Here is a 23913-nt window from a genome sequence, read left to right as displayed (position 1 = left end):
GTTTAGTTCCTATGACCAGTGTGAGTGCAATCGTACCACGGCTGGTTTGGGAAAGGTGGGCTTTTGTTAAGGGGAATGATAGAGTTTTTTTGGGCATTTACAGCTGGAAAGAAGTCCTTGGATAGACCCAGAACATGCAGGATAGTTTTTATCCCTTGTCTCACCTCAGGGTTCCCCAGGAAGAGCTGGACAATGTTTCTATGGAGAGGGATGTCTGGAATACTTTGCTTGGCCTGTCGTCCCCTAATGAAACACAGCAGAACCTTGTTTTCTATGACTTATAAGAACAGACGGTTGATCTGTCTGTTAGCGCTCATCATGAAGTGAGTTCCCTGCAGGTATCCTCCCTACCCTGAAGTCTTTTCAACTTAAACAGACAAGACAAACACTTTGAACTTGTGTGTGTATTCAGCAGGTCTGAATCATCCTTAGAAGGAGAAATGAATAATATTGACCCCGGCCCCTCTCATCTGCATGTTGAAGTCCTCCTGAAGGCTTAGCACATGGTGTGTGAACGTGCATTTGAACACGTAAAGTAGATCCTGATGAGCTGGCCCATTGCATGGCAGCTTCTGCCGTCGGCATATGAATGGGTGCTGTCGGTATTATTACTCACGATCAGATTATTATATTATTTGAGTAGCTTTAATAAACCTATGGTTAATCAATTAATATTAGCTATCACAAATAATTATCAAAGAAGGCTCTTGTTGATATCAGGGTTTCTTGGGGCACCACCCTTAAAAAGGGACATAGGCAGATATAAAAAGTCTAATGAAATATAATACACTGTTAATTAAGAATTATGCTTAATATTTAACCCAAAAATATCTTTCTCTATAGCTATAAAGGGCGCCCTCCCACTGTGTCTCCGTCCCGTGCCCCGTGCTTTAGGGTCCTTGTCCCCCCCTCCAGGCCCGTTTGTACTCACACTACCTGGGCCTCGGAGAATGCTTCTTGCTGCCTATACATCATCACGCCGTAACACGTCACACGCATTGATGACGTCATGGCGATGCGTGGCTTTGTTTACAAATCTTTCCGTAGACCTCAGAGTTTTTGTGCGTCTTGTCGACTGTTTTTGAATCTTTTCATCGACCAAATCTGCAGTAAACACTCCACCTCCGCATCACACCAACGTGAACCTTTCGCCGCCATTGTTTTAAATGTCCGCGCATGGTCCCTCCTTCTCTTTTCTATGTCCCAACAGGCGCACAGGAAATTACCTCAGAACCGCCGTAGGCCTCGTGCTCGTACACGTGCGCACGCTTGTGATCGTAGCAAACGTGCTCATACAAAAGCCCACCTCTCCCAAACGGACTGTGGCTGACCAGTTGGCCGCAGCTAGGCGCGAAACGGTTGCACTCACACTGGTCAAATGAGCTAGGCTTTACCCGTGAATCCTGTTTTGGCCCGGTGCATAAGGACAGTGTGAGTGCGCCCTAAGGCATTAAGATGTAGTGTTAGACCTTAAGACTGGACAAAGAATCAGGTCAATGCCATTGTTCAGCCCATTGACAGCACTGAGCAGAGCCAACATGCCATTGCACCATATATGATCGCATGTAAAAGATAAACTTAGCAAACCTTTTTTTTTTTGAGGGCTTTGACCAAACAGCTGTATTTGTCACCCTTAGGGGTTCTGTCAAAGTATTGGTTTAGTGTTTGATTATACATTTCTTCTGTTTGCTCACTCAACTTTATGTTTAACTGCTGCCATTTTGGACACTGCCCCACCCATCTGCCCACCCATCTGCCCACCTCCCCCATCAGCTCACCAGTATATTTACCCCTCACTTCCACCAGTCCATTACTAGTGCTTTGTGCGAAGCACAGTCAATTTATTTCAAACCAGAATTGTTGCTTCTACCAAGCCTCTCCCTCATTAAGAGAAGATAAAGGTGAGTCTCAGTGTTGATGCCTTTTTATTGTTTTTGAAAATCCATTTTTGAACTGTTCTGTTTTTGATAATTAAAATCACATGAATTAACTCAATGTTTAACTGCGGGAAACATTGACCCAGGAAAAGTTTGGGATAATTTTGGTACATGTATATAATTGTTCCTCTGTGTCATCAGGTGATAATCCAGTTGTTCTCTGCTGTGAGAGTCAGTGAGCCCTGAGCCATGCGTCCTGTTGTGGTGACTGCCATCCTTCTGGTGGTGATGATGTTCACGTCAGACTCTGCAGCCGGTAAGAACCAAAACATCACAAAATACTGTTCTGCACTGAAAACAGGAACATGAAACTGACATCTCTTCTTTGTGTCTGTGATACAGAGAGTCTGGTTGAAATGTGTAGGGACAGATTACTGCCCATTCCATGTAAACGCAACCTCGGTGCGGGCTGGTTCCAGATGGGGAACGACCGCTGTGTGAAGGCGTTCTACGATAACCAGCATTTGGGATATGTAGACGCAGAGGTGATAAAAACAAACACACAAACTACACACAGAATAGAATTGACCTCATCATGTTCAGACACTCACTTGCGTCCTTAAAGTACAGCAAAACCTGTTAGGAAATATTTTTATATTACTATATCAGCATTTGAGAACTCTCATTTACATACTTCACTCTCATACAAGGACGGACACAAGGTGGAGCTTAAGTTTCCAGAGCAACAGCACATTTGTCATGTTTGGCTGTGCTGCTCCTCTAGAAGTAAGATAAACACTTAGTATTTTATAAATACAAGTATCCCATCATTACACCAAAGTTAATCACCATATTATCCAAACTTGCGCCCAAAGCACACCTTTTGCCACTGATAATGGCTTAAACACAACAGATTATAGAGCACTCGGTACTTTGAGCTTCAATTCTCCTTATTTCTGTTTATTTCAGAGACGCTGTAACACCTACATGAGTGGCAACAATAAAGGTCATCTGGTGTCGATGCACAGCATGCTTGAACTGAATCAAGTGGAATGCACCATGTACAGAGCCAATAAGGGAAAGGCTCATTACTGGGTTGGACTCTACCTGAAAAGGGTAAGCAGTGAATGTGCATCTGTTGTATTGACCATGAAAGCAGAGATCCAAGCATGCAGGTGTTTAATCTTCTGGAGCTTTTGTAAAAGGTGGATGTAGAATGTCGCCATTCTTGAACATGAACCAATGGAGCAGTATTAAAGGTTGAATATGGAAAATCAGCAGAACACCGCCATCTAGTGTTTCAAGATTGTCACAACAACAACAAATAATTCCAGGTTGGTCAGACCCGGCCCAGTAGCCTAGAGGAGTCTAGAGTCTGTTTGAGCCTGTTTGAACCCGTCCCCCCCTGGAAAATCGCATCATAAAAAGAAGTATTGCAGAAGAGTTTGACTGACAGTTAGTGTTAGCCGTTAGCATTAGCCGTTCCATCTAAGTGCAGATGAAAGTGATGTTAGCATCAAGGAGCAGCGTAGCCATGTGGGCGTGCATTTGAATGGCGTTCCTCTCCTTTCTCTCAGTCCATGGAGTGAATGCTCGGCCTATAGTGACTCTGGTTGTTGCCCGTCTCCGCTCACTCAGCTGCTGGGACAAAGAACGCTCCCTTCACTGAGGCTCCCAAGCAGCTGCAGGATTGGCTAACTCCATTTCACCCACTGCCAGCCTACAGTAGCTGCACCCAACAACAGACAACCCTGGCAACCAGTAACGGCCAACGCTATTGGCTGCTGCCATGGAAACATAATAAGACAGGAAGTCATTGTCGAATTTTAAAGATTAATTCAGACTAAATATATTTTTTGATGGAAAAGCAATTCTTCCATCCTGTACCCCTCAAAACGCCCCGTGGGTGTATTAATTTCTTTAAAATATAGCTTTTAATAAAAATACTACATATTCAACCTTTAAGTAAAAGGTGGAAGTTATGTGCAAATGCTTCACATTCACAAATACATAAAAGGCATTAAGAGAAGGAACTCAACAAGAAAAACAACAACAAAACATAAACAAAAATGAATAAAATGCATAAATATAGAATACAATAAATATAAAACTATACAAAAGAATGGAGACTAAAATGCAAGTGTCAATATGTGAACAACGTACGAATGTTCTTCCGTATTTATAAGCAACTAAGTTGTAGTTTGTGTGTCAGTCCGACCCAGACTCAGGTGTGGAGTCTTCTGTCACTAAAATGATGAACTAGAAAACGTATCAGGATGCTAAAAGTGTAGTTAGCATCTGTTGTTGGTTAGCTGGTAACTGTGTGTTTCCTCTCTGTGCTGACACGACGCTCTGAGCTCCAGGTTTCACCTTTCTTTGACACTTTCGTGTCCAAGTCGTCCCCCCGGTCCAATAATGTTTCACATATCAGACAACTGATGGTTTACGGATCAGTGATGCTCCAACTGAAGCTGTTGGATACATTTGAATGTGAGATGTGAGTGCACAGACATCTCCTCCATCAGGAGACGACAACACCTCTCTGGTGATGAAGCTTGTGCAGATATGATGATAATTGGATGGTTAGCTGAAAAAACATTCATTATGAAAGACAACAAAGTCATTTTCCAGGGATAACCTCTGTTTCATTTTTCATTTTTAGCGAATTGGAAGCTTTGTTTGGACGGATGGAACTGGATATGATTTCTCCAGATGGGCTCATGGCCAGCCGGACAACTATATGCGTAGGGAGTTATGCGTTGAGATGAACTACTGGTGTAAGTAGATAAAAAAGCATGAGGGGAGGAAATTATTTTATATAAATTAATGAGGATTTTTGTACCTCAGACAGGATAAATCAGTATTAAAATGTTTATAATCCCAAAGAATGTTTATCAAAACAGGACAAGGGAGTTTTCTTTAGGCAACAACACGATATGACAAGGTTTCGGCAATTAAACTACATGATTAGATTCAGGCAAACACATGACACGGTTAAGTTAGGCAACAAAACTACATGGTTATATTAAGGTATCTCAATACTTGATGGTTAGGTTTAGATACACAAACTAATTAGTTATTTTTAGACATCCAAACTGCATGAATAGGGTTACATAACAAAACTACTTGGTTAGGTTTAGACAACAGAACCGCGTTGTTAGGTTTAGGCCAAACAGTTGGATAATTATTTAACAGGCCTGCAAATTCAATTCAATTCAATTCAATTATATTTTATTTATAGTGCCGAATCATAACAAAAGTTATCTCAGGACACTTTACAGAGTAGGTAAAGACCACAATCTACATTTTTACAGTTTACATTATTATAGAACAAAGCAGTCAGCACAGACTTATGATTCATAGCAAGTTAACAGTGTTTAAAGTTTACAAACACTCCTGAGAGACATCAGAACCATTAATCCTAAAATATTCACTGTGACTGAATCTCATGTCTTTCCTCTTTTGTGATTTCCAGCGTGGGGACTCTGGAACGATCGGTACTGTGGAGATCATTTGCCCTACGTGTGTGCAATTAGAGTCTAGTCCAGAGTGAACATGGAGAGCTGCAGATGGACCAGTCTGCTGCACCTGTAACCACAGGAGGCTTCTACATTTACTGAGATGGGGTGGCATTACATGACGCTACACAGTGGTTGAATTGTTCTGTTTAATCCTGAATCTCCTTAATCCAGCATCAATAAAAGCATCTAAAAAAACAGCAGAGTTTCCAGAACCTTCTTTAAGTCTTGATTGAACCATGTTCAAAGTTTCCTATAGCGGCCTCCTGTGGCGAGAGTCCAGAATTTATTTGTATCCTTCATCCATGTTTATTTATAGAAATATGTCTTATGTCTCCTATTTAACTGGTCAAGTCATGCATTTGGTCTTGAAAGGCCTGATTTGCTCCTGAATGTGTGAGAAAGGCAACAAAGTCTTTACTTACATTTGGTTTTACGAAATATCTCTCCAGTAACAGAGTAAGTTAAAAGCTGTGACAGCTGAGCTCCTCTTTGAGGACAAAGGAAGGGATTTGAAGTTTCTCCAAGTTTGAGCGCAAAAATTAATGCATCTCATCCTTTTAAGCCACACCTTGAAACTGGACTTACAGATAGCAGACCCAAGCTGCCCTGAGGGGCTCCAGTGCTGCTGACCACAGTGTCAGACAAGGTGTCCTTCAGCCTGACGTACTGTGACCTGTCAGTGAGGTAGTCTCTGACCCAGTCCACCAGATAGGGGTCCACTCCCATCCTGTTCAGTCTGTCCTGAAGTATAAGGGGGCTGGGTGGTATTAAAGGCACTGGAGAAGGCCAAGAAGGAGTCCTCGCTGTGCCGCCTCCCTTATCCAGATGGGAGTGGACGCGGTGCAGCTTGTAGAGGATGGCGTCCTCCACACCAACATCTGGCTGGTACGCAAACTGCAGGCGGTCCTGGGCGTGTTGTACCTGGGGTCTGAGGAGGCTGAGGAAGAGCCGCTTCAACGTCTTTATCAGGTGTGAAGTGAGTGCCACCGGTCGGAAGTCACTCGGCTCGCTGGGGCTGTTTTTCTTGGGAACCGAAACAATGTATGAAAAATCCAGTATTGGATGTCTTTGCATTCAGCAGTGTGATAGTTGTATCGACTGATCCATCCGTCCTAATGTCATGGCATCAATCAATCATTGCTCAATAGGCCGGAGAAAGGGTAGAGGCCAAGAAGGTCCTGATTATTGTCTTAGAATTTTACTTAATTGTTAACAAAAAGAATGTTGGACCAGTCAAAAGCTTAAGAGTTGGTCTCTCTCTAGGTCGTCCTCAGACAAGCCGCCCATCGTTGTCTCCAGTGATCCCGACTCTCCGTACATCTTTCCAGTCTGCTGGTACTCTGGGCTCCTGCATCCCTCTTGAGTACGTCCACGTATGTTAGTGTGGGACGTCCTCTTGACCAGCGCCCGCGTGTCGGTTCCCACAGCACCAACTTGCTGGCTGACAGTTCTGGGTGTCTTTGGCAGTGCCCTGCGAGTCTCATTCACCTTACAGCGATCTGTTCACTCACCCTTGCTGTTCCCTCATACAGGATCATGTTGGTTACATGTGCGTTCTTGCTGATGTTAAGCACTGCACGCAACATCCTGGTGTAGCACCCGTCCAGGGACTTCTCTAGGGTTGGTTTAAGGGTCCAGCATTCACTGCCATAGAGGAGAACGGACTCTACTGTCGCGTAGACAACTTATTGTTAGTCCCTTTGGATAAAAGTGTCAGGTAATCATTGTTGCAAAAGCATCACTACAAATGTGTATTAGCAAAAACGAATCATTAAGATATAAATGCATGTCTCATCTGTTAGATCTCCCCTCTTTACCCCTGTACAGGTGGTCACGGTCCCGCTCTCCGTTCAAAGGGTTAGAGTCGTCAGTGGCTTTACCGGGGTTTAGCAGTTAAAGGACAACTGACTAATTAAGCGGGTGGCGAGGAGACACGCCTAGCTTCTCACTACCTTCACACGGACGTTTACCCTGCCTTCTCCGGTATGGCGCCTGGTTGAACAGCCCCGAACCAAGCGTCCACTCCGGCCACGCCCGTTATCGGAAGCTCCCCTCTTATTGATCAGTACACTTGTTATAGTTGCTAGGATGGAATTTAGTAACTTGGATAAATAGTTACACGGGTCTATCATCTCTCATCTTCAACCTTTTTATATTTTCCAGTCTTCATTTGATTTTTTTTAAGGGTGAGGTGATGGGAACGTCCTTCGTGATGGTAAGAGATGTAGGAGGTCATTAAAATATATTCCAAAGTGGAAAATGTTTGACTTCTGCAAATTACTTTAAATTTAAGGTTCAGGTGTACAGTACAAACCTGAGGGCTGTGACCAAACAAGGGTATTTGTCACCCTGAGGGGTTCTGTCCTATTTTTTCATTTCAGTTTGCTTATGTATCTATTCTGTTTGATTTTTTGTACTTTGTGTTTAACTGCTGTCATTTCACATCCCGTCACCACCCGGTTCTCCACTCCCCTGTTCTCCACACCCCCATCAGCCCAACAGTATATTTACCCGTCACTTCCACCGGTCCTTTCTCAGATTGTTTGAGTGCTTTGTGCTTAACTTTCCATTTTCCAGTCAAGTCATTCGTCGTTTCGCCGAGCCTCTTCCTCATTCAGAGAAGGTACAGGTGAGTCTCAGCGCTGATGTCCTGTCTTGTTATTGTTTGAACTGTTCTGTATTTGATCATTAATATCACATGAATTCACTGACAATATTTAACTGAGGGGAAGATCCGACTGACATCCAGGTGGTGGAGGAGAGAGGAACCAGAACCACACACCTGAGTAGAGTCCTCTTTGTCTGTATGGGTTTCAGCAGAAGAGAAAAGGAACTTTAGATGTTTTAAATGTCAGTAAAAAGATATTTCAGAACCTCATCGGATATGAAAACTATAAAAACACATGTACTTTGAAACAACTGAGGATCAGAGGATCCATAGGAAGGCAATCCAGGGACTCCAAAATATAACAAAACATAGGAATGTCTTAAAGAGGGTAAGAGATGTATCTCTATTGTTTAAAAATATCTGAATTATTGCAGGTGTCCAGTAGATACAAGTCTGAAATACCTCTATTTTTGGACCGTTTAAAAATTGGTCAAACGTTGTCAAGGCCATTATATATGAAAGAATCAAAGATCTTATGTGATCCAAGATAAGTTCTCATCACATCTTCAGCCTCTGATCCTGGATCAGGTCTCAGGGCAGCAGCTTTAGCAAGGGGACCCCAAACTTCCCTTTCCCGGGCCACATTAACCAGCTCTAACTGGGGGATCCTGAGGCGTTCCCAGGCCAGTGCGGAGATCTAATCTCTCCACCTGGTCCTGGGTCTTCCCCGAGGCCTCCTCCCAGCTGGACGTGCCTGGAACACCTCCCTAGGGAGGCGCCCAGGGTTCATCCTTACCAGATGATCCTGAACCACCTCAACTGGCTCCTTTCAACGCAAAGGAGCAGCGGCTCTATTCCGAGTTCCTCAAGGATGCTGAACTTCTCCCCCTCTCACTAAGGGAGACTCCAGACCCCCTCCTGAGGAAACACATTTCAGACGCTTGTACTCACGACCTCGTTCTTTCGGTCATGACCCAGCTTTCATGACCATAGGATAAGTTCTGGGTGATTTAATGTTGTGGTACCTCTGTCATCAGGTGATATCCCAGCCATGCGTCCTGTTGTGGTTACCGCCATCCTTCTGGTGGCTCTGATGTTCCTGTCGGAGTCTGCAGCCTGTAAGAACCAAAACATCACTAAATAATGTTCTACACAGACAACAGGAAGATAATACTGACATTTACTTCTTTCTCTGTGATACAGGGTCTCCTGAAAGAATGTGTAGGGAGGATTTTCCAGCCTATCCATGTAAAACGAGGTTTGATGGAGGCTGGTTCCAGCTGGGTACCGACCGCTGTGTGAAGCTGTTCTCTGATAATCATTTGGACTTTTATGCTGCAGAGGTGATGAAAACAAACACACATAAAGGGTTCAAGTTATGATATGTGCTTTGTCGGTGTTTCTAAAATAACCAAAGAAAATACTCTTCAACCAATCAATGGTCACTTCCTGCATGCACTTTAGCAGTTCTGGCTGATTTGATCGTGTTTGTGTACTCGCCTGATTTTAGCACTTTTCTGTTGTAGCACTTATTGTTAGTCCCTTTGGATAAAAGTGTCAGTTAATCATTGTTGCAAAAGCATCACTACAAATGTGTATTAGCAGCAGTTAATCATTAAGATATTAATGCATGTCTCATCTGTTAGATCTCGCCTCTTTACCCCTGTACAGGTGGTCACGGTCCCGCTCTCCATTCAAAGGGTTACATGTGCATTCTTGCTGATGTTAAGCACTGCACGCAACATCCTGGTGTAGCACCCGTCCAGGGACTTCTCTAAGGTTGGTTTAAGGGTCCAGCGTTCACTGCCATAGAGGAGAACGGACTCTACTGTCGCGTAGACAACTTATTATTAGTCCCTTTGGATAAAAGTGTCAGGTAATCATTGTTGCAAAAGCATCACTACAAGTGTGTATTAGCAGCAGTTAATCATTAAGATATAAATGCATGTCTCATCTGTTAGATCTCCCCTCTTTACCCCTGTACAGGTGGTCACGGTCCCGCTCTCCGTTCAAAGGGTTAGAGTCGTCAGTGGCTTTACCGGGGTTTAACAGTTAAAGGACAACTGACAGACTAATTAAGCGGGTGGCGAGGAGACACGCCTAGCTTCTCACTACCTTCACACGGACGTTTACCCTGCCTGCTCCGGTATGGCGCCTGGCTGAACAGCCCCGAACCAAGCGTCCACTCCGGCCACGCCCGTTATCGGTAGCTCCCCTCTTATTGATCAGTGCACTTGGTGTAGTTGCTAGGAAGGAATTCAGTAACTTGGATAAATAGTTACAAGGGTCTATCATCTCTCATCTTCAACCTTTTTATATTTTCCAGTCTTCATTTGATTTTTTTGTGATGTGAACGTCCTTCATGATGGCAGATCGGATCAATTTAAGGGTCGAGCAAGAAGATCCGATAGGGCAACTGGAATGACCGATGGTGACGTCTCAGTAAATATTAATGGTGTTTATTTCTGTTGATTTCAGAAAGCCTGTACCCAGTACAAAAACAGGGGAACTACGGGTCATTTGGTGTCCATCCACAGCATCGAGGAGCTGTGTGAAGTGGAATGTACCATGTACAGATCAGAACCAATCAAACATCACTACTGGATCGGACTAACCCAGAGCTTTGTAAGCACTAAATGTTTGAAGTTAAAGTATTTAGCTTTCAAACACAGAGGTAACCATGTATTTATCTGCAAGAAACACACAACAAACAAATATTTAGTTGTTTGAACAACAGTAACTGCAGATTTGAAGTTATTTCCAAATTACCCAAATACTCTAGACACTTTTCTGCACAATGAGAAAAGTTTCCTATCTTTTTTGCGGTCCTGTTTACTCATCCAAACCAGAAATAACATTCATCTTCAACCGCTTATCCCGGGGTCGGGGTCGCGGGGTGCTGGAGCTGATCCCAGCTGACATCGGGCATGAGGCGGGGTCCACCCTGGACAGGACGCCAGTCTATCACAGGACACATAGAGACGAACAGAGACAGACAACCATTCCCACCTAAGGGCAATTTTAGAGTCTTCAATTAACCTAATACGTGCACGTCTTTGGACTGTGGGAGGAAACCGGAGAACCCGGAGAAAACCCACGCAGACACGGGGAGGACATGCAAACTCCACAGAGAAGGGCCCCAGGCCGGGATGCGAACCTGTAACCTTCTTGCTGTGAGGCGACACATAGAAGTATTTCTGTATTGATATAATCATAAATTGAAGAAGACTTAAAAAACGATGACTCAAACACAAGTTTACATTCAGATATCTCGAGGTGAGAGGTCAAGGGACCCCTGTGAAAATGGCCATGCCAGATTTTCCATCTCCGAAATGTAGCCTACATTTTGAGCGTTACCTAGCCCCCTTTCTGATAAGTTAACAGGACAAGTTCGGTACCAATAGATGTCTTAGGGCGCACTCACACTGTCCTTCTGCACCGCACCCCGGGCTTTAGGGTCCTTGTCCCCCCCTCCAGGCCCGTTTGTACTCACACTACCTGGGCCTTGGAGAATGCTTCTTGCTGCCTATACGTCATCACGCCGTAACACGTCACACGCATTGATGACGTCATGGCGATGCGTGGCTTTGTTTCCAGATCTTTCCGTAGACTTCGGAGTTTTTGTGCGTCTTGTCGACTGTTTTTGAATCTTTTCACCGACCAAATCTGCAGTAAACACTCCACCTCCGCATCACACCAACGTGAACCTTTCGCCGCCATTTTTGTTGGTGTTAAATGTCCGCGCATGGTCCCTCCTTCTTTTTTCTACGTCCCAACAGGCGCACAGGAAATGACCTCAGAACCGTCGTAGGCCTCGTGCTCGTACACGTGCGCACACTCGTGCTCGTACACGTGCAAACAGGCTTTACAAAAGCCCACCTCTCCCAAACGGGCCGTGGACGGCCAGCTGGCCGCAGTTATGCGCGGAGCGGTTGCACTCACACTGCTCAAACGCACTAGGCTTTAGCCGAAAACCGGTTTTGGCCCGGTGCGGAAGGACAGTGTGAGTGCGCCCTTAGGTTTTCAAGTTTCACATAATACCAGTATCACTGGTCACACTAGATCCAAAACTGATTCAACTGAACAACAGCAACCACTGGTATATAGTAATGATGGCTGAGGACATATTCGTCCTAGTAGAGAGGCTGGTTGAAAAATATGGTTGGTTTATAATTATCCAGGAGTATCTCAAAAGACAGGAAGCAGCCGACTTATGAGAGGAACAAACTGGGACTTAACGAGCTGAGGGAATAGTAAATCTGGTGATGATTGGATAGTTGGTTGAAAAAAAAATCCCCTAATGAATGACAGTCAATGAGTCAGCCTCCGCTAATCTTTGTTTTGTATTTTTCTACTTAGAAATATTTCACCTATCACTATCAGTGGACTGATTACAGACAATACGTGTTCTCCCACTGGGCTCGTGGGCAGCCGGACAACTCGGGGTACAAAGAGGGATGCGTTGAAATGAACTACGGGGGTAAGTTAACAACGACCAACGCTAACTCAAAGAATGTAGACTTCTGTACCTCAGACAAGGTCAGACGGGATGTCACTCATGCATGAACTTCCCATACTCTTAATTCCACTCAGTAGAATCAGATTTATCTATTTCTTCTTGTTCTTTAGAGTCTGCATATTTATTACTACTCTTGAACATGAGGACCAACAAACCCCCATCGGTAGACAGGTCTAATCTCATGTATAGCTATCGCTAAAAGTGCAACATTTAGAGCTAAACTTTAAAGGAGCTGGACTCAAAGTGCTGAAGGAAAAGTTTCCTCCATGCTTTTCTCACTGTGGGATGCTCCTCTGTGTCTAATATTAACGCACTGGGATGAGAGCTGATGGCAGGACCAGAGATGGACAGCGAGCTAGTCAGCATGCTAGTTAGCATGCTATACTGGTGACAGAAAATGAGCAGTATGACTTCTACACTGTGATGAGAGTGTGTAGATAAACATTAGATCTTTAAATTGTACGACTTGATGCAATAAGCTAGCTTATTAATTACCCCATTCTTCATAATACACTGGTTACTACTGCAGAGAGAACACACTGGACTGGACAACATAAAGTAAATAAACACTATGAAGCCTAATGTGAATAAAACATTGTTTCTGCCGGATATTTTCATCTGCAATTAAAACTACAACTCCAATGAGGCCGATGTCAGTGCTTCAATGTGTGCTATCTGGGTACATACACACATCTGAGAGGCATCATTACCATTAATCCTGAAACTTACACTGTAACTGAATGTTAAGTCTTACCTGCCTTGTGTTTTATAGGGTGGGGACTCTGGAACGATGCGAACTGTGGTCTGAAGAGGCGCTACGCGTGTGGAATAAGACTCTAGTTCAGAGTAAACAGGAAAAGCTGCAGATGGACCAATCTGCTTCAAGTGTAACCACTGCTATCTTTCATGATTTACTGCAATAAATATTCAGCATCCAAAAACATGTTGAGGGTTTTTCTTTTCTGTTTGTATTCAGTAGTGTGATAGTTGTATCCAATGATCCATCTGTCCTAATGTTGTGACATCAATAGAAAAACACACATCCATTCACTCACCGTGTACACTCAAATGGGTTTAGATCGATTGGATTTTAGGGCGCACTCATACTGTCCTTCCGCACTGGTATTCGGGTTAAGTCTATTGCCTTTGACCAGTGTGAGTGCCACCGCCCCACGCCGTTTGGGGGAGGTGGGCCGCACATGTACAAGCACAAGCGTGCGCACGTGTATGAGCACAACCTACGGCGGTTCTGAGGTCATTTCCTGTGCGCCTGTTGGGACGTAGAGAAAAGAAGGAGGGACCATGCGCGGACATTACAAACAATGGCGGTGAAAGGTTCAGGTTGGTGTGATGCGGAGGTGGAGTGTTTACTGCAGATTTGGTCGATGAAAAGATTCAAAAACAGTCGACAAGACGCACAAAAACTCTGAGGTCTACGGAAAGATCTGGAAACAAAGCCACGCATCGCCATGACGTCATCAATGCGTGTGACGTGTTACGGCGTGATGACGTATAGGCAGCAAGAAGCATTCTCCGAGGCCCAGGTAGTGTGAGTACAAACGGGCCTGGAGGGGGGGACAAGGGACCCTAAAGCACGGGGCACGGGACGGAGGCACAGTGGGAGGGCGCCCTTAGTTTGATTTGTGCTGTAAGATGGGAGCATTTCAGCAGTCCCACAGTGGTGACATTAGTGCAAATATCAAAAGCATCAGTTGAAAATTTAATATACTGTATTAAACGGTAAAAAGTTAGCAGTAAATATGCAAGTCAAACAGGTAAACGCCCGAAACACTGAGTGTCTACACCTGCGAAGCTACCAATGACTCTTTGGTTTTGCAATTCTGTTTTCTGACAAAGATAGTAGAGATAAATGACATATCTCATCTTCATCTCATCTTCATCTCATCTTCATCCGCTTATCCAGGGTCGGGTCTCGGTGGCAGCAGCTTTAGCAGGGGACCCCCAAACTTCCCTTTCCCGGGCCTCATTAACCAGCTCTAACTGGGGGATCCTGAGGCGTTCCCAGGCCAGTGTGGAGATCTAATCTCTCCACCTGGTCCTGGGTCTTCCCCGAGGCCTCCTCCCAGCTGGACGTGCCTGGAACACCTCCCTAGGGAGGCGCCCAGGGTTCATCCTTACCAGATGATCCTGAACCACCTCAACTGGCTCCTTTCAACTCAAAGGAGCAGCGGCTCTACTCCGAGTTCCTCACGGATGCTGAACTTCTCCCCCTCTCTCTAAGGGAGACTCCAGCCCCCCTCCTGAGGAAACACATTTCACACGCTTGTACCCGCGACCTGGTTCTTTGGGTCCTGACCCAGCTTTCATGACCACAGGTGAGGGTAGGAACCAGGACTGAGCGGTAGATCCAGAGCTTTGTCTTCCTCAGCTCTCTTTCGGTCACAACGGTGCGGTAGAGCGACTGCAGCTCCACCCCCGCTGCTCCAATGCTCCAAACTCACGCTCCATCGTCCCCTGACTCGTGAACATGATCCCGAGGTCCTTGAACTCTTTCACTTGGGGTCAGGATTCAGTCCCTACCAGGAGTAAGCAATACACCGGTTTCCTGCTGAGAGCCATGGCATGGCCATGACATATGTGCCAAACAAAGAAAATGTTACAGGTTTCCATGCTTTCTCACAGGAGGTAAAAAAAAATGGATATGAAGAAATCAGTCGTCAGCACTAATCATCAATCAGTACTCAGTATTTCTGCACATGGCCCTAACCTCCATGATACTCATTTACTTTACGCTGTGTGTTTGTGTGTTTGTGTGTGTCTTGTGTTTGTGTGTGTCTTGTGTTTGTGTGTGTCTTGTGTTTGTGTGTTTACCAGCCCAGGGACTACAGATGGAAATTAGGTTTTCACTAGAATCTGGTACAAGTCATCTTCTTACACTATGTAAACAATGCATCTTGCACATGGTCCCTGAAACAAACTAAATAAACTAAACTAAACAAATACAGTGGGTACGGAAAGTATTCAGACCCCCTTAAATTTTTTACTCTTTGTTAAATTGCAGCCATGTGCTAAAATCATTTAAGTTCATTTTTTTCCTCATTAATGTACACACAGCACCCCATATTGACAGAAAAACACAGAATTGTAGACATTTTTACAGATTTATTAAAAAAGAAAAACTGAAATATCACATGGACATAAGTATTCAGACCCTTTGCTCAGTATTGAGTGGAAGCACCCTTTTGAGCTAATACAGCCGTGAGTCTTCTTGGGAATGATGCAACTAGTTTTTCACACCTGGATTTGGGGATCCTCTGCCATTCCTCCTTGCAGATCCTCTCCAGTTCTGTCAGGTTGGATGGTGAACGTTGGTGGACAGCCATTTTGAGGTCTCTCCAGAGATGCTCAATTGGGTTCAAGTCAGGGCTCTGGCTGGGCCATTCAAGAACAGTCACAGAGATGTTCCGAAGCCACTCCTTCGTCATTTTAGCTGTGTGCTTAGGGTCATTGTCTTGTTGGAAGGTGAACCGTCGGCCCAGTCTGAGGTCCATAGCACTCTGGAAAAGGTTTTCGTCCAGGATATCTCTGTACTTGGCCGCATTCATCTTTCCTTCAATTGCAACCAGTCGTCCTGTCCCTGCAGCTGCAAAACACCCCCACAGCATGATGCTCCCACCACCACACTTGACTGTAGGGATGGTGTTGGGCAGGTGATGAGCGGTGCCTGGTTTTCTCCACACATACCGCTTAGAATTAAGGCCAAAAAGTTCTATCTTTGTCTCATCAGACCAGAGAATCTTATTTATCATAGTCTGGGAGTCCTTCATGTGTTTTTTGGCAAATTCTATGCGGGCTTTCATGTGTCTTACTCTGAGGAGAGGCTTCCGTCGGGCCACTCTGCCATAAAGCCCTGACTGGTGGAGGGCTGCAGTGATGGTTGACTTTCTTGAACTTTCTCCCATCTCCTCACTGCATCTCTGGAGTTCAGCCACTGTGATCTTTGGGTTCTTCTTTACCTCTCTCACCAAGGCTCTTCTCCCCCGATTGCTCAGTTTGGTTGGACGGCCAGCTCTTGGAAGAGTTCTTGTCATCCCATACGTCTTCCATTTAAGGATTATGGAGGCCACTGTGCTCTTGGGAACTTTAAGTGCAGCAGAAATTTTTTTGTATCCATGGCCAGATCTGTGCCTTGCCACAATTCTGTCTCTGAGCTCTTCAGGCAGTTCCTTCGACCTCATGATTCTCATCTGCTCTGACATGCACTGTGAGCTGTAAGGTCTTATATAGACAGGTGTGTGGCTTCCTTAATCAAGTCCAATCATTAGAATTAAACACAGCTGGACTCCAATGAAGGTGTAGAACCATCTCATGGATGATCAGAAGAAATGGACAGTACCTGAGGTAAATATACAAGTGTCACAGCAAAGGGTCTGAATACTTATGTCCATGTGATATTTCAGTTTTTCTTTTTTAATAAATCTGTAAAAATGTCTACAATTCTGTGTTTTTCTGTCAATATGGGGTGCTGTGTGTACATTAAAAGGAAAAAAAATGAACTTAAATGATTTTAGCACATGGCTGCAATTTAACAAAGAGTAAAAAATTTAAGGGGGTCTGAATACTTTCCGTACCCACTGTATCTATGTATGAATGGACAGAGGAGGGCGTCAGTGCTCCAGGAATATAAGAACCATGTCAATGAGACAATAAACAGAAAGGATTAGTATTTATGGATTGTGTTCTGTTATTATTCCTTGTCTTACTTCTGTCATGCTCCAAGGTTTGTGACAAAATTGGATATAACGCGCTCAACTCACAATGAAAAACCTGCTTCTGCATTGTTTACAAGCACAAGTCTGTATAAATGAATTAAGATCAGGACAGCACTCCAATTTAGTTGATTTATTGCATTAAATACATTAAATGTCTGGGCTTTTCCTCAGCGTGCATTGGCAATTACTGCAAACATGCACTGGTGTGCTTTATTATTAGCTGCACATCATCCCATTCGGCCAGCAGGGGGAGCTCCAATCCCAATTATAATGTCATTACATTCACAGTACATGTTAAGGAAACCAATAAAAACAGACAACAAAACTCATCAATAGTAAAACCCCATGTTATAAATGTGTACACTGTTATTCCATGATTAAAGGCTGTGAATGTTCTCTTGTGTCCAGGTCGTCGTTATCCTCAAAGCAATTTCAGTCCAAAGCAACTGGACTTGGTTATTTGTCAGGAAGACGTTTCACCTCTCATCCAAGAGGCTTCATCAGTTCATGTACACATCTGACCAGGACCAGGACCAGGCTGGGACTGGACCAGGACCAGGACCAGGACCAGGCTGGGACTGGTTCAACTAACTGGTGTGGAGATCCAGGTATTTAACCTCTCTCAAGGCCGATGATGTCACTGAAACCCTTTGTGCTCCAAGTGCCAACGCCCGTCGTTAGACGAGGGGGTTAATGTGCAGATCTTTAATTAAGGACAGCATCAGTGAACTACCCCTGCTTGCGTTGAAAGGAGCCAGTTGAGGTGGTTCAGGATCATCTGGTAAGGATGAACCCTGGGCGCCTCCCTAGGGAGGTGTTCCAGGCACGTCTAGCTGGGAGGAGGCCTCGGGGAAGACCCAGGACCAGGTGGATAGATTAGATCTCCACACTGGTTCCTCACGGATGGCTGAACTTCTCAACCTCATCATTTTGTAAGAGATTATTATACGATAGGACGATAGGACGATAGGATCAAGTTGAGAGAAAGGACCAAGACAGGTATGCTACGTCCATTTTATTGGGATTATACAGTCTAGGGTCAGAAGTCAGGATGCTGCTGCCTCGGTAGACCACACCCTAGAGGATGGCGGTTGCCACCGCAGATTCAAAAAAAGGTCCTCAGGGGTGCCCTCCAAAAATCTCTGAGTCTCCTCAGCAGATAAGTGTCTTCTCTGTGCATTTGTGTGATCTGTTCAGTCCATGTTATCATTCAGATGAACACCCATCGCACTCGGAAGATGTCACTGTGCAGGAGGAGTGTTTACACTTGCGGAGGTCCACCACCAGCTCTTAATTTGCTCTTAATTTGGTCATTTTAATGCAGAAATAGATGTTGTTGTCGTAGCACGGTCCTCAGTGATCAAATTGGAATATGTTTGGCGCAAATTACATTGAAATTTGAGGTTGAGGTGTACAGTTCAAAACCGATGGGTTTGGTGTCAAATGCTGAGGGCTTTGACCAAACAGGGGTATTTGTCACCCTGAGGGGTTCTGTCCTATTTTTTCATTTCAGTTTGCTTATGTATTTATTCTGTTTGCTTGTTTGTACTTTGTGTTTAACTGCCGTCATTTCAGATGCCGTCACTCCCCTGTTCTCCACTCCCCCATCAGCCCAACAGTATATTTACCAGTCACTTCCACTGATCCATTGCCGGACTGTTTGAGTGCTTTGTGCCTAACTTCCCAGTCCAGCGTCCAGTTAGTTTATTTTAAAACCTGTATTAGTGTTTTAACCTGATGTCCATCGTTCAAAGAAGATACAGGTGAGTCTCAGTGTTGATGTCATGTCTTTTTTATTGTTTTGGAAGGTACATTTTTTAACTGTTCTGTGTTTGATCATTTAAATAACATGAATTCAGGGCATCAGCTCTGAATATTTAAGAGAGGCAAGCAGCATTGGGAAGTGGTGTCTGGTTAGCCATGGTTTCTCTACTTTTCCTCTTCTTTCAAACCATCTGTCCTCTCTGTCCATGATGTGGACATTGTTGTCCTCAAAGGAGTGGGCTTTGTCCTTGAGATGTGAGTGGGCAGCAGAGTCCAGGCCTGGTCCTGGTCCTGGCTTTCTCCTTGAGATGTGAGTGGGCAGCAAAATCCAGGCCTGGTCCTGGTCCTGGCTTTCTCCTTGAGATGTGAGTGGGCAGCAGAGTCCAGGCCTGGTCCTGGTCCTGGCTTTCTCCTTGAGATGTGAGTGGGCAGCAGAGTCCAGGCCTGGTCCTGGTCCTGGCTTTCTCCTTGAGATGTGAGTGGGCAGCAGAGTCCAGGCCTGGTCCTGGTCCTGGCTTTCTCCTTGAGATGTGAGTGGGCAGCAGAGTCCAGGCCTGAGGAGTTAGCTCTCCTGTGTTTGGCCGTGTGTTTATGCTCTTGTTGTTTTGTTTCTCCGGTGTAGAGATCTTTGCGTTCCTCGTTGCATTAACAGCATTAACCAGATTGCTTTTGTGGGTGTGTGTGGTGTTCTGTCCTTGGGATGAACTGGTCTCCTTCTGACTCTGTTACTGGGTTTGAAACACACAGGGATGCAGTGTTTGTTGAAGACCCTCCTGAGTTTCTCTAAGACCCCAGCCACATACGGGACGACTCTGTTGTTCCTCTTGTTTTCTTTGGTTTGGTTTTCTTTCTGGAGGCAGCTGCCGTGTTCACAAAGGTCCAGCTGGGGGGGGGCACAGGTTGTGAGGGCGCCTCTCAGGTGCTCGTTCTTCCCCTTGGGCCTGTGAGCTGGTGGGTCCGTTATCAGCTCTATGTTCAGGGTTCTGATAACTCCTACCTTGTGTTCCAAGGGGTGATGGGAGTCAAACAGTAGATATTCACCTGTGTGAGTGGGTTATCTGTTGACCCCTATGTTGAGGCTCCTGTCATTCTCCATATGGACGTCACAGTCTAAGAAAGGAAACTGTGTCCTTAACTTCTTCTCTGGTGAACGTGATGTTTCTGTTCACTGAGTTTATATGTTCGGTAAAAGTTTGCACCTCCTTGGATTTGATCTTAACTCACGTGTCGTCCACATCTCTGAACCAAAGGCTTTTGTGTTATTCCTTTGAAGGAGTTCAAAGCTTTGTCCTCTACCTCCTCAATGAATAGATTTGCCAGTAAAGGGGATACTGGTGAACCCATGGCACAGCCGTGTTTTTCAGAATCAACTGTTACTGTTTATTGACTTTTGAGAAGAAGCAGCATTACTATAGTGTTTCTTGTTTTTCATCAATGATGTCCAAAACAAAATTAGCCCAATCTGACATAATTTTCTGATGAACACTCACACTGTGCTTCCGTACCGGCCCCGGGCTTTAGGGTACTTCTACATCAACATCTAATCTGACCATTCACACCACATTCACATACCCATGCGCAGCACGGTGAGCAATTCAGGGTTCAGTTTCTTGCTGAAGGACACTTCGACATGTGGACCAGGGGAGCTGGGGATCGAAGTGTCGATCTCTTGAATGGAGGACGACCCACTCTGCCACTGAGCCACTGTTCGCTATTGTTTAAACTTATCTGAATTATTGTAGGTGTCCAGTAGATACAACTTTGTATTGTTAAACTGGATAAAAACTTGTTTAGGCCATTATGTGTTTACATGTGCATTAGTTTAACTCTGTTTCATCATCATCAGGTGATATTCCAGTTGTTCTGCGCTGTGAGAGTCAGTGAGCCCTGAGCCATGCGTCCTGTTGTGGTGACTGCCATCCTTCTGGTGGTGATGATGTTCGTGTCGGAGTCTGCAGCCTGTAAGAACCAAAACATCACAAAATAATGTTCCACATAGACAGGAACAGGGAACTGACAACCCTTTTTGTCCTGTGATACAGGGACGCCTAAAGAAATGTGTAGGACCAAATATCCGGCCATTCCCTGCAGAAAGAACTTTGGTTCCAGGTGGTTCCAGATGGGTAACAACCGCTGTGTGAAGGCGTTCTACCACACGAAGCATTTGGACTTTTATGCTGCAGAGGTGATACACACACACACACACACACACACACACAATGTTGGTTTTCAGTTGTAACGGGGACCACACTCTCTAAAGGATCTAGAGCAGGGGTGTCAAACTCAGACCCGTGGGCCAAATCTGGCCCGCCATGTAATTATATTTGGTTACCAAGATCATATCCATGTTCTCTGAGAGCTGGCCCGTGAGTTTAAAGCTCATCCACGTCTACTCTTCTGTTCACACACATGAGCATCCATGCTACCAGTCTCTGCAGACACACTGAATCCACCCCTCCCCAAAAACGACCCAAAGAAAGATGGAGGACAGGAGCTTTCAGCACCGATGGGAGGCAGATGATCTGTTTATGAAGGTATAAATGACAAAACGACCAAAAACAGATGCAAACACCACAAAAACGTGACAAAATGACTAAAAACAGACACAAAACACCACAGAAACATGACAAAACGACGCAAAACACCACAAAAAGATGACAAAACGACTAAAAACAGACATAAAACACCACAGAAACGTGACAAAACGACTAAAAACAGATGAAAACACCACAGAAACATGACAAAACGACGCAAAACACCACAAAAAGATGACACAACGACTAAAAACAGACACAAAACACCACAGAAACGTGACAAAATGACTAATAACAGATGCAAACACCACAAAAACATGAGAAAACGACCAAAAACAGATGCAAACACCACAAAAACGCCCCAAACAAAGATGGAGGACAGGATCTTTCAGCAGATGATCTGAGTGTGAAGGTAAAGAGCTGTTTGTCACCGTGGCTGTGACCAAAGAATCAAACAGAAGAAACACCACGACAAGAACAAGGAGCTGCACTGGAAAGGTTCAACGTTACACATCTGGAGAGAAGGGACACATGCACATCTGCAGCATAAAAAAGTGATGAAACAACTAAAAACAGACGCAAAACACCACAAAAACGTGACAAAATTACTAAAAACAGATGAAAACACCACAAAAACGTGACAAAATTACTAAAAACAGAAGAAAAACACCACAAAAACATGATAAAATTACTAAAAACAGATGAAAACACCACGTTACACATCTGGAGAGAAGGGAAAACATGCACATTTACAGAAGATGTTGAGTTTGGCTGCAACTTTGTCCCAGTTTTTAAATTTGGCCCACTGTGAACTGGAGTTTGACACCCCTGATCTAGAGCATGGGTGTCAAACTGATCCAGTAAAGAGTCGCTGTGGCTGCGGGTTTTAATTCCAAACAAGCAAGAACACACCTGAACTGTCTTCACACAGTTGATTTGTTGGACCAGGTGTGTTCTTGATCAGTTTGACACCGCTGATCTAGAGGTATGAAATGTTAGTACTCAGGTTTTATACTTTCCAGCTCACGCACAACTCAAAATCTCTAAATTGTTGAAACAATGACTTGACATGATGATGTCAAACAGAGTCCAATTTGATCACAGCGGACACCAACAAAGTTGCTGCAGAATCACCACGCTGAGGACAGACAGACCCAGGGATACAAGCAACAACACAATTAACATTAACTCCAATTATATATATGGTAATAATATGAATATGGCCGACACATTACGGCAGTTAATATACTAGGATGATGTTGTTTTTGTTATTGTGAATAAGATGACAATGCAACAACCTCAAGTTTTGTTTTTCCTTTGTCTCGACTCAGAGATAATCCTTTATTTGTCCCCACAGTGGGAACATTTTCAGTGTGACATTAGTTAAAAAGCAATGTTTAGTTAGAAAAAGGATAAAGCTAACAGTCAAATGTTTGCAGAACATGTGTTATAAGACAAGCAAGTAAACAGTGAAAGCAAAATCTGATGCGTAAATAGAAAGTTGAACACAACGTAGTCACAGAATACACACAGAGGAGGTCTTGGTGTTGCACAAGTGAATTGTGAGTTTTGGTATTAACTGTCTACATCAAGGGTGTCAAAGTGATCCAGTAAAGAGTCCAACCAATCAAAAACACACCTGGTCCAAAAAATCAGCTGTGTGAAGACAGTTCAGGTGATTGAGTAAGTGGAGTCAGGTGTGTTCTTGCTTGGTTGGAATGGAAACCTGCAGCCACAGCGACTCTATACTGGATCACTTTGACGCCCCTGGTCTACATCATCAAGTGTGACTGCAGCAGGAAGGAGGGACCTGTGATATCTGTCCTTGACCCAGCATGGGTGATGCAGCTGCAGTGCTGTCACAGTTCCCTGCAGGGTACGGGACATTCTGTCAATTAGGGATTACATTTTTGCCATCATTCTCCTTCCTGCCACCGCCTCCACCTCCGGATTGAGGGCGCATCTCAGGACAGACCTTTTTCATCAGTCTGTTGACTTTCTTCCTGTCAGCAGCAAACCCCCACCACAGCGACTTCCTGTTTGACCCAATCAGGAAGCTCTGTCAGCGTCAGTTCTCTGAGTGTCCACTAGGGGCAAGTTTCATAACAGAGCAGTTTCTCATTGACATGGTCAATACAGACAGGCCTCTCTTCTACCATTTTATTCCAAAACACTTGAGTGTGCCATCTTCACTCAACTTCCTGCGTAGCTCCACCAGAACAACCTTCATGACCATCACCAGTCTGGATCCAACACCACTGCTCCACCCATGGCACTTTCACTTTAATGACTTCTGTGCTATTTGTCTTTGTTCGAATGTCCAGTTCCTCTGTGAATTTGTGTTGTTTTCCTCTTGT

The 23913-nt window shown here is 44.5% G+C and overlaps 2 protein-coding genes across 2 annotated transcripts in view; one reads left to right on the top strand and one right to left on the bottom strand.

The window, feature by feature from the left end:
• Positions 1-23913, bottom strand: part of LOC310966441 (C-type isolectin Sp-CL4-like) — a 301712-nt gene that overhangs the window by 45393 nt on the left and 232406 nt on the right. The gene's annotated exons all lie outside the window — the stretch shown is intronic.
• Positions 1839-5592, top strand: LOC310947521 (C-type lectin PAL-like). Its single transcript, XM_083914348.1, has 6 exons — positions 1839-1901; positions 2079-2193; positions 2280-2422; positions 2847-2993; positions 4540-4654; positions 5353-5592. The coding sequence occupies exons 2-6, from the start codon at positions 2127-2129 to the stop codon at positions 5418-5420; spliced, it is 540 nt and encodes a 179-aa protein (XP_083770474.1). The 5' UTR covers positions 1839-1901; positions 2079-2126; the 3' UTR covers positions 5421-5592.

The sequence above is a fragment of the Echiichthys vipera genome (genome assembly GCF_963691815.1).
Source record: "Echiichthys vipera genome assembly, chromosome: 1".
NCBI classification, from domain to species: Eukaryota; Metazoa; Chordata; class Actinopteri; order Perciformes; family Trachinidae; genus Echiichthys; species Echiichthys vipera.
This window is presented reverse-complemented; position numbering and strand designations above follow the sequence as displayed.

Excerpts from the sequence above, each read along its gene's own strand:
- LOC310947521 (XM_083914348.1), top strand. The coding sequence starts at position 2,127 with ATGCGTCCTGTTGTGGTGACTGCCATCCTTCTGGTGGTGATGATGTTC. Across the intron at positions 2,994-4,539 it reads TTGGACTCTACCTGAAAAGG|CGAATTGGAAGCTTTGTTTG; the intron begins GTAAGCAGTGAA and ends TTTCATTTTTAG. Across the intron at positions 4,655-5,352 it reads CGTTGAGATGAACTACTGGT|CGTGGGGACTCTGGAACGAT; the intron begins GTAAGTAGATAA and ends TGTGATTTCCAG.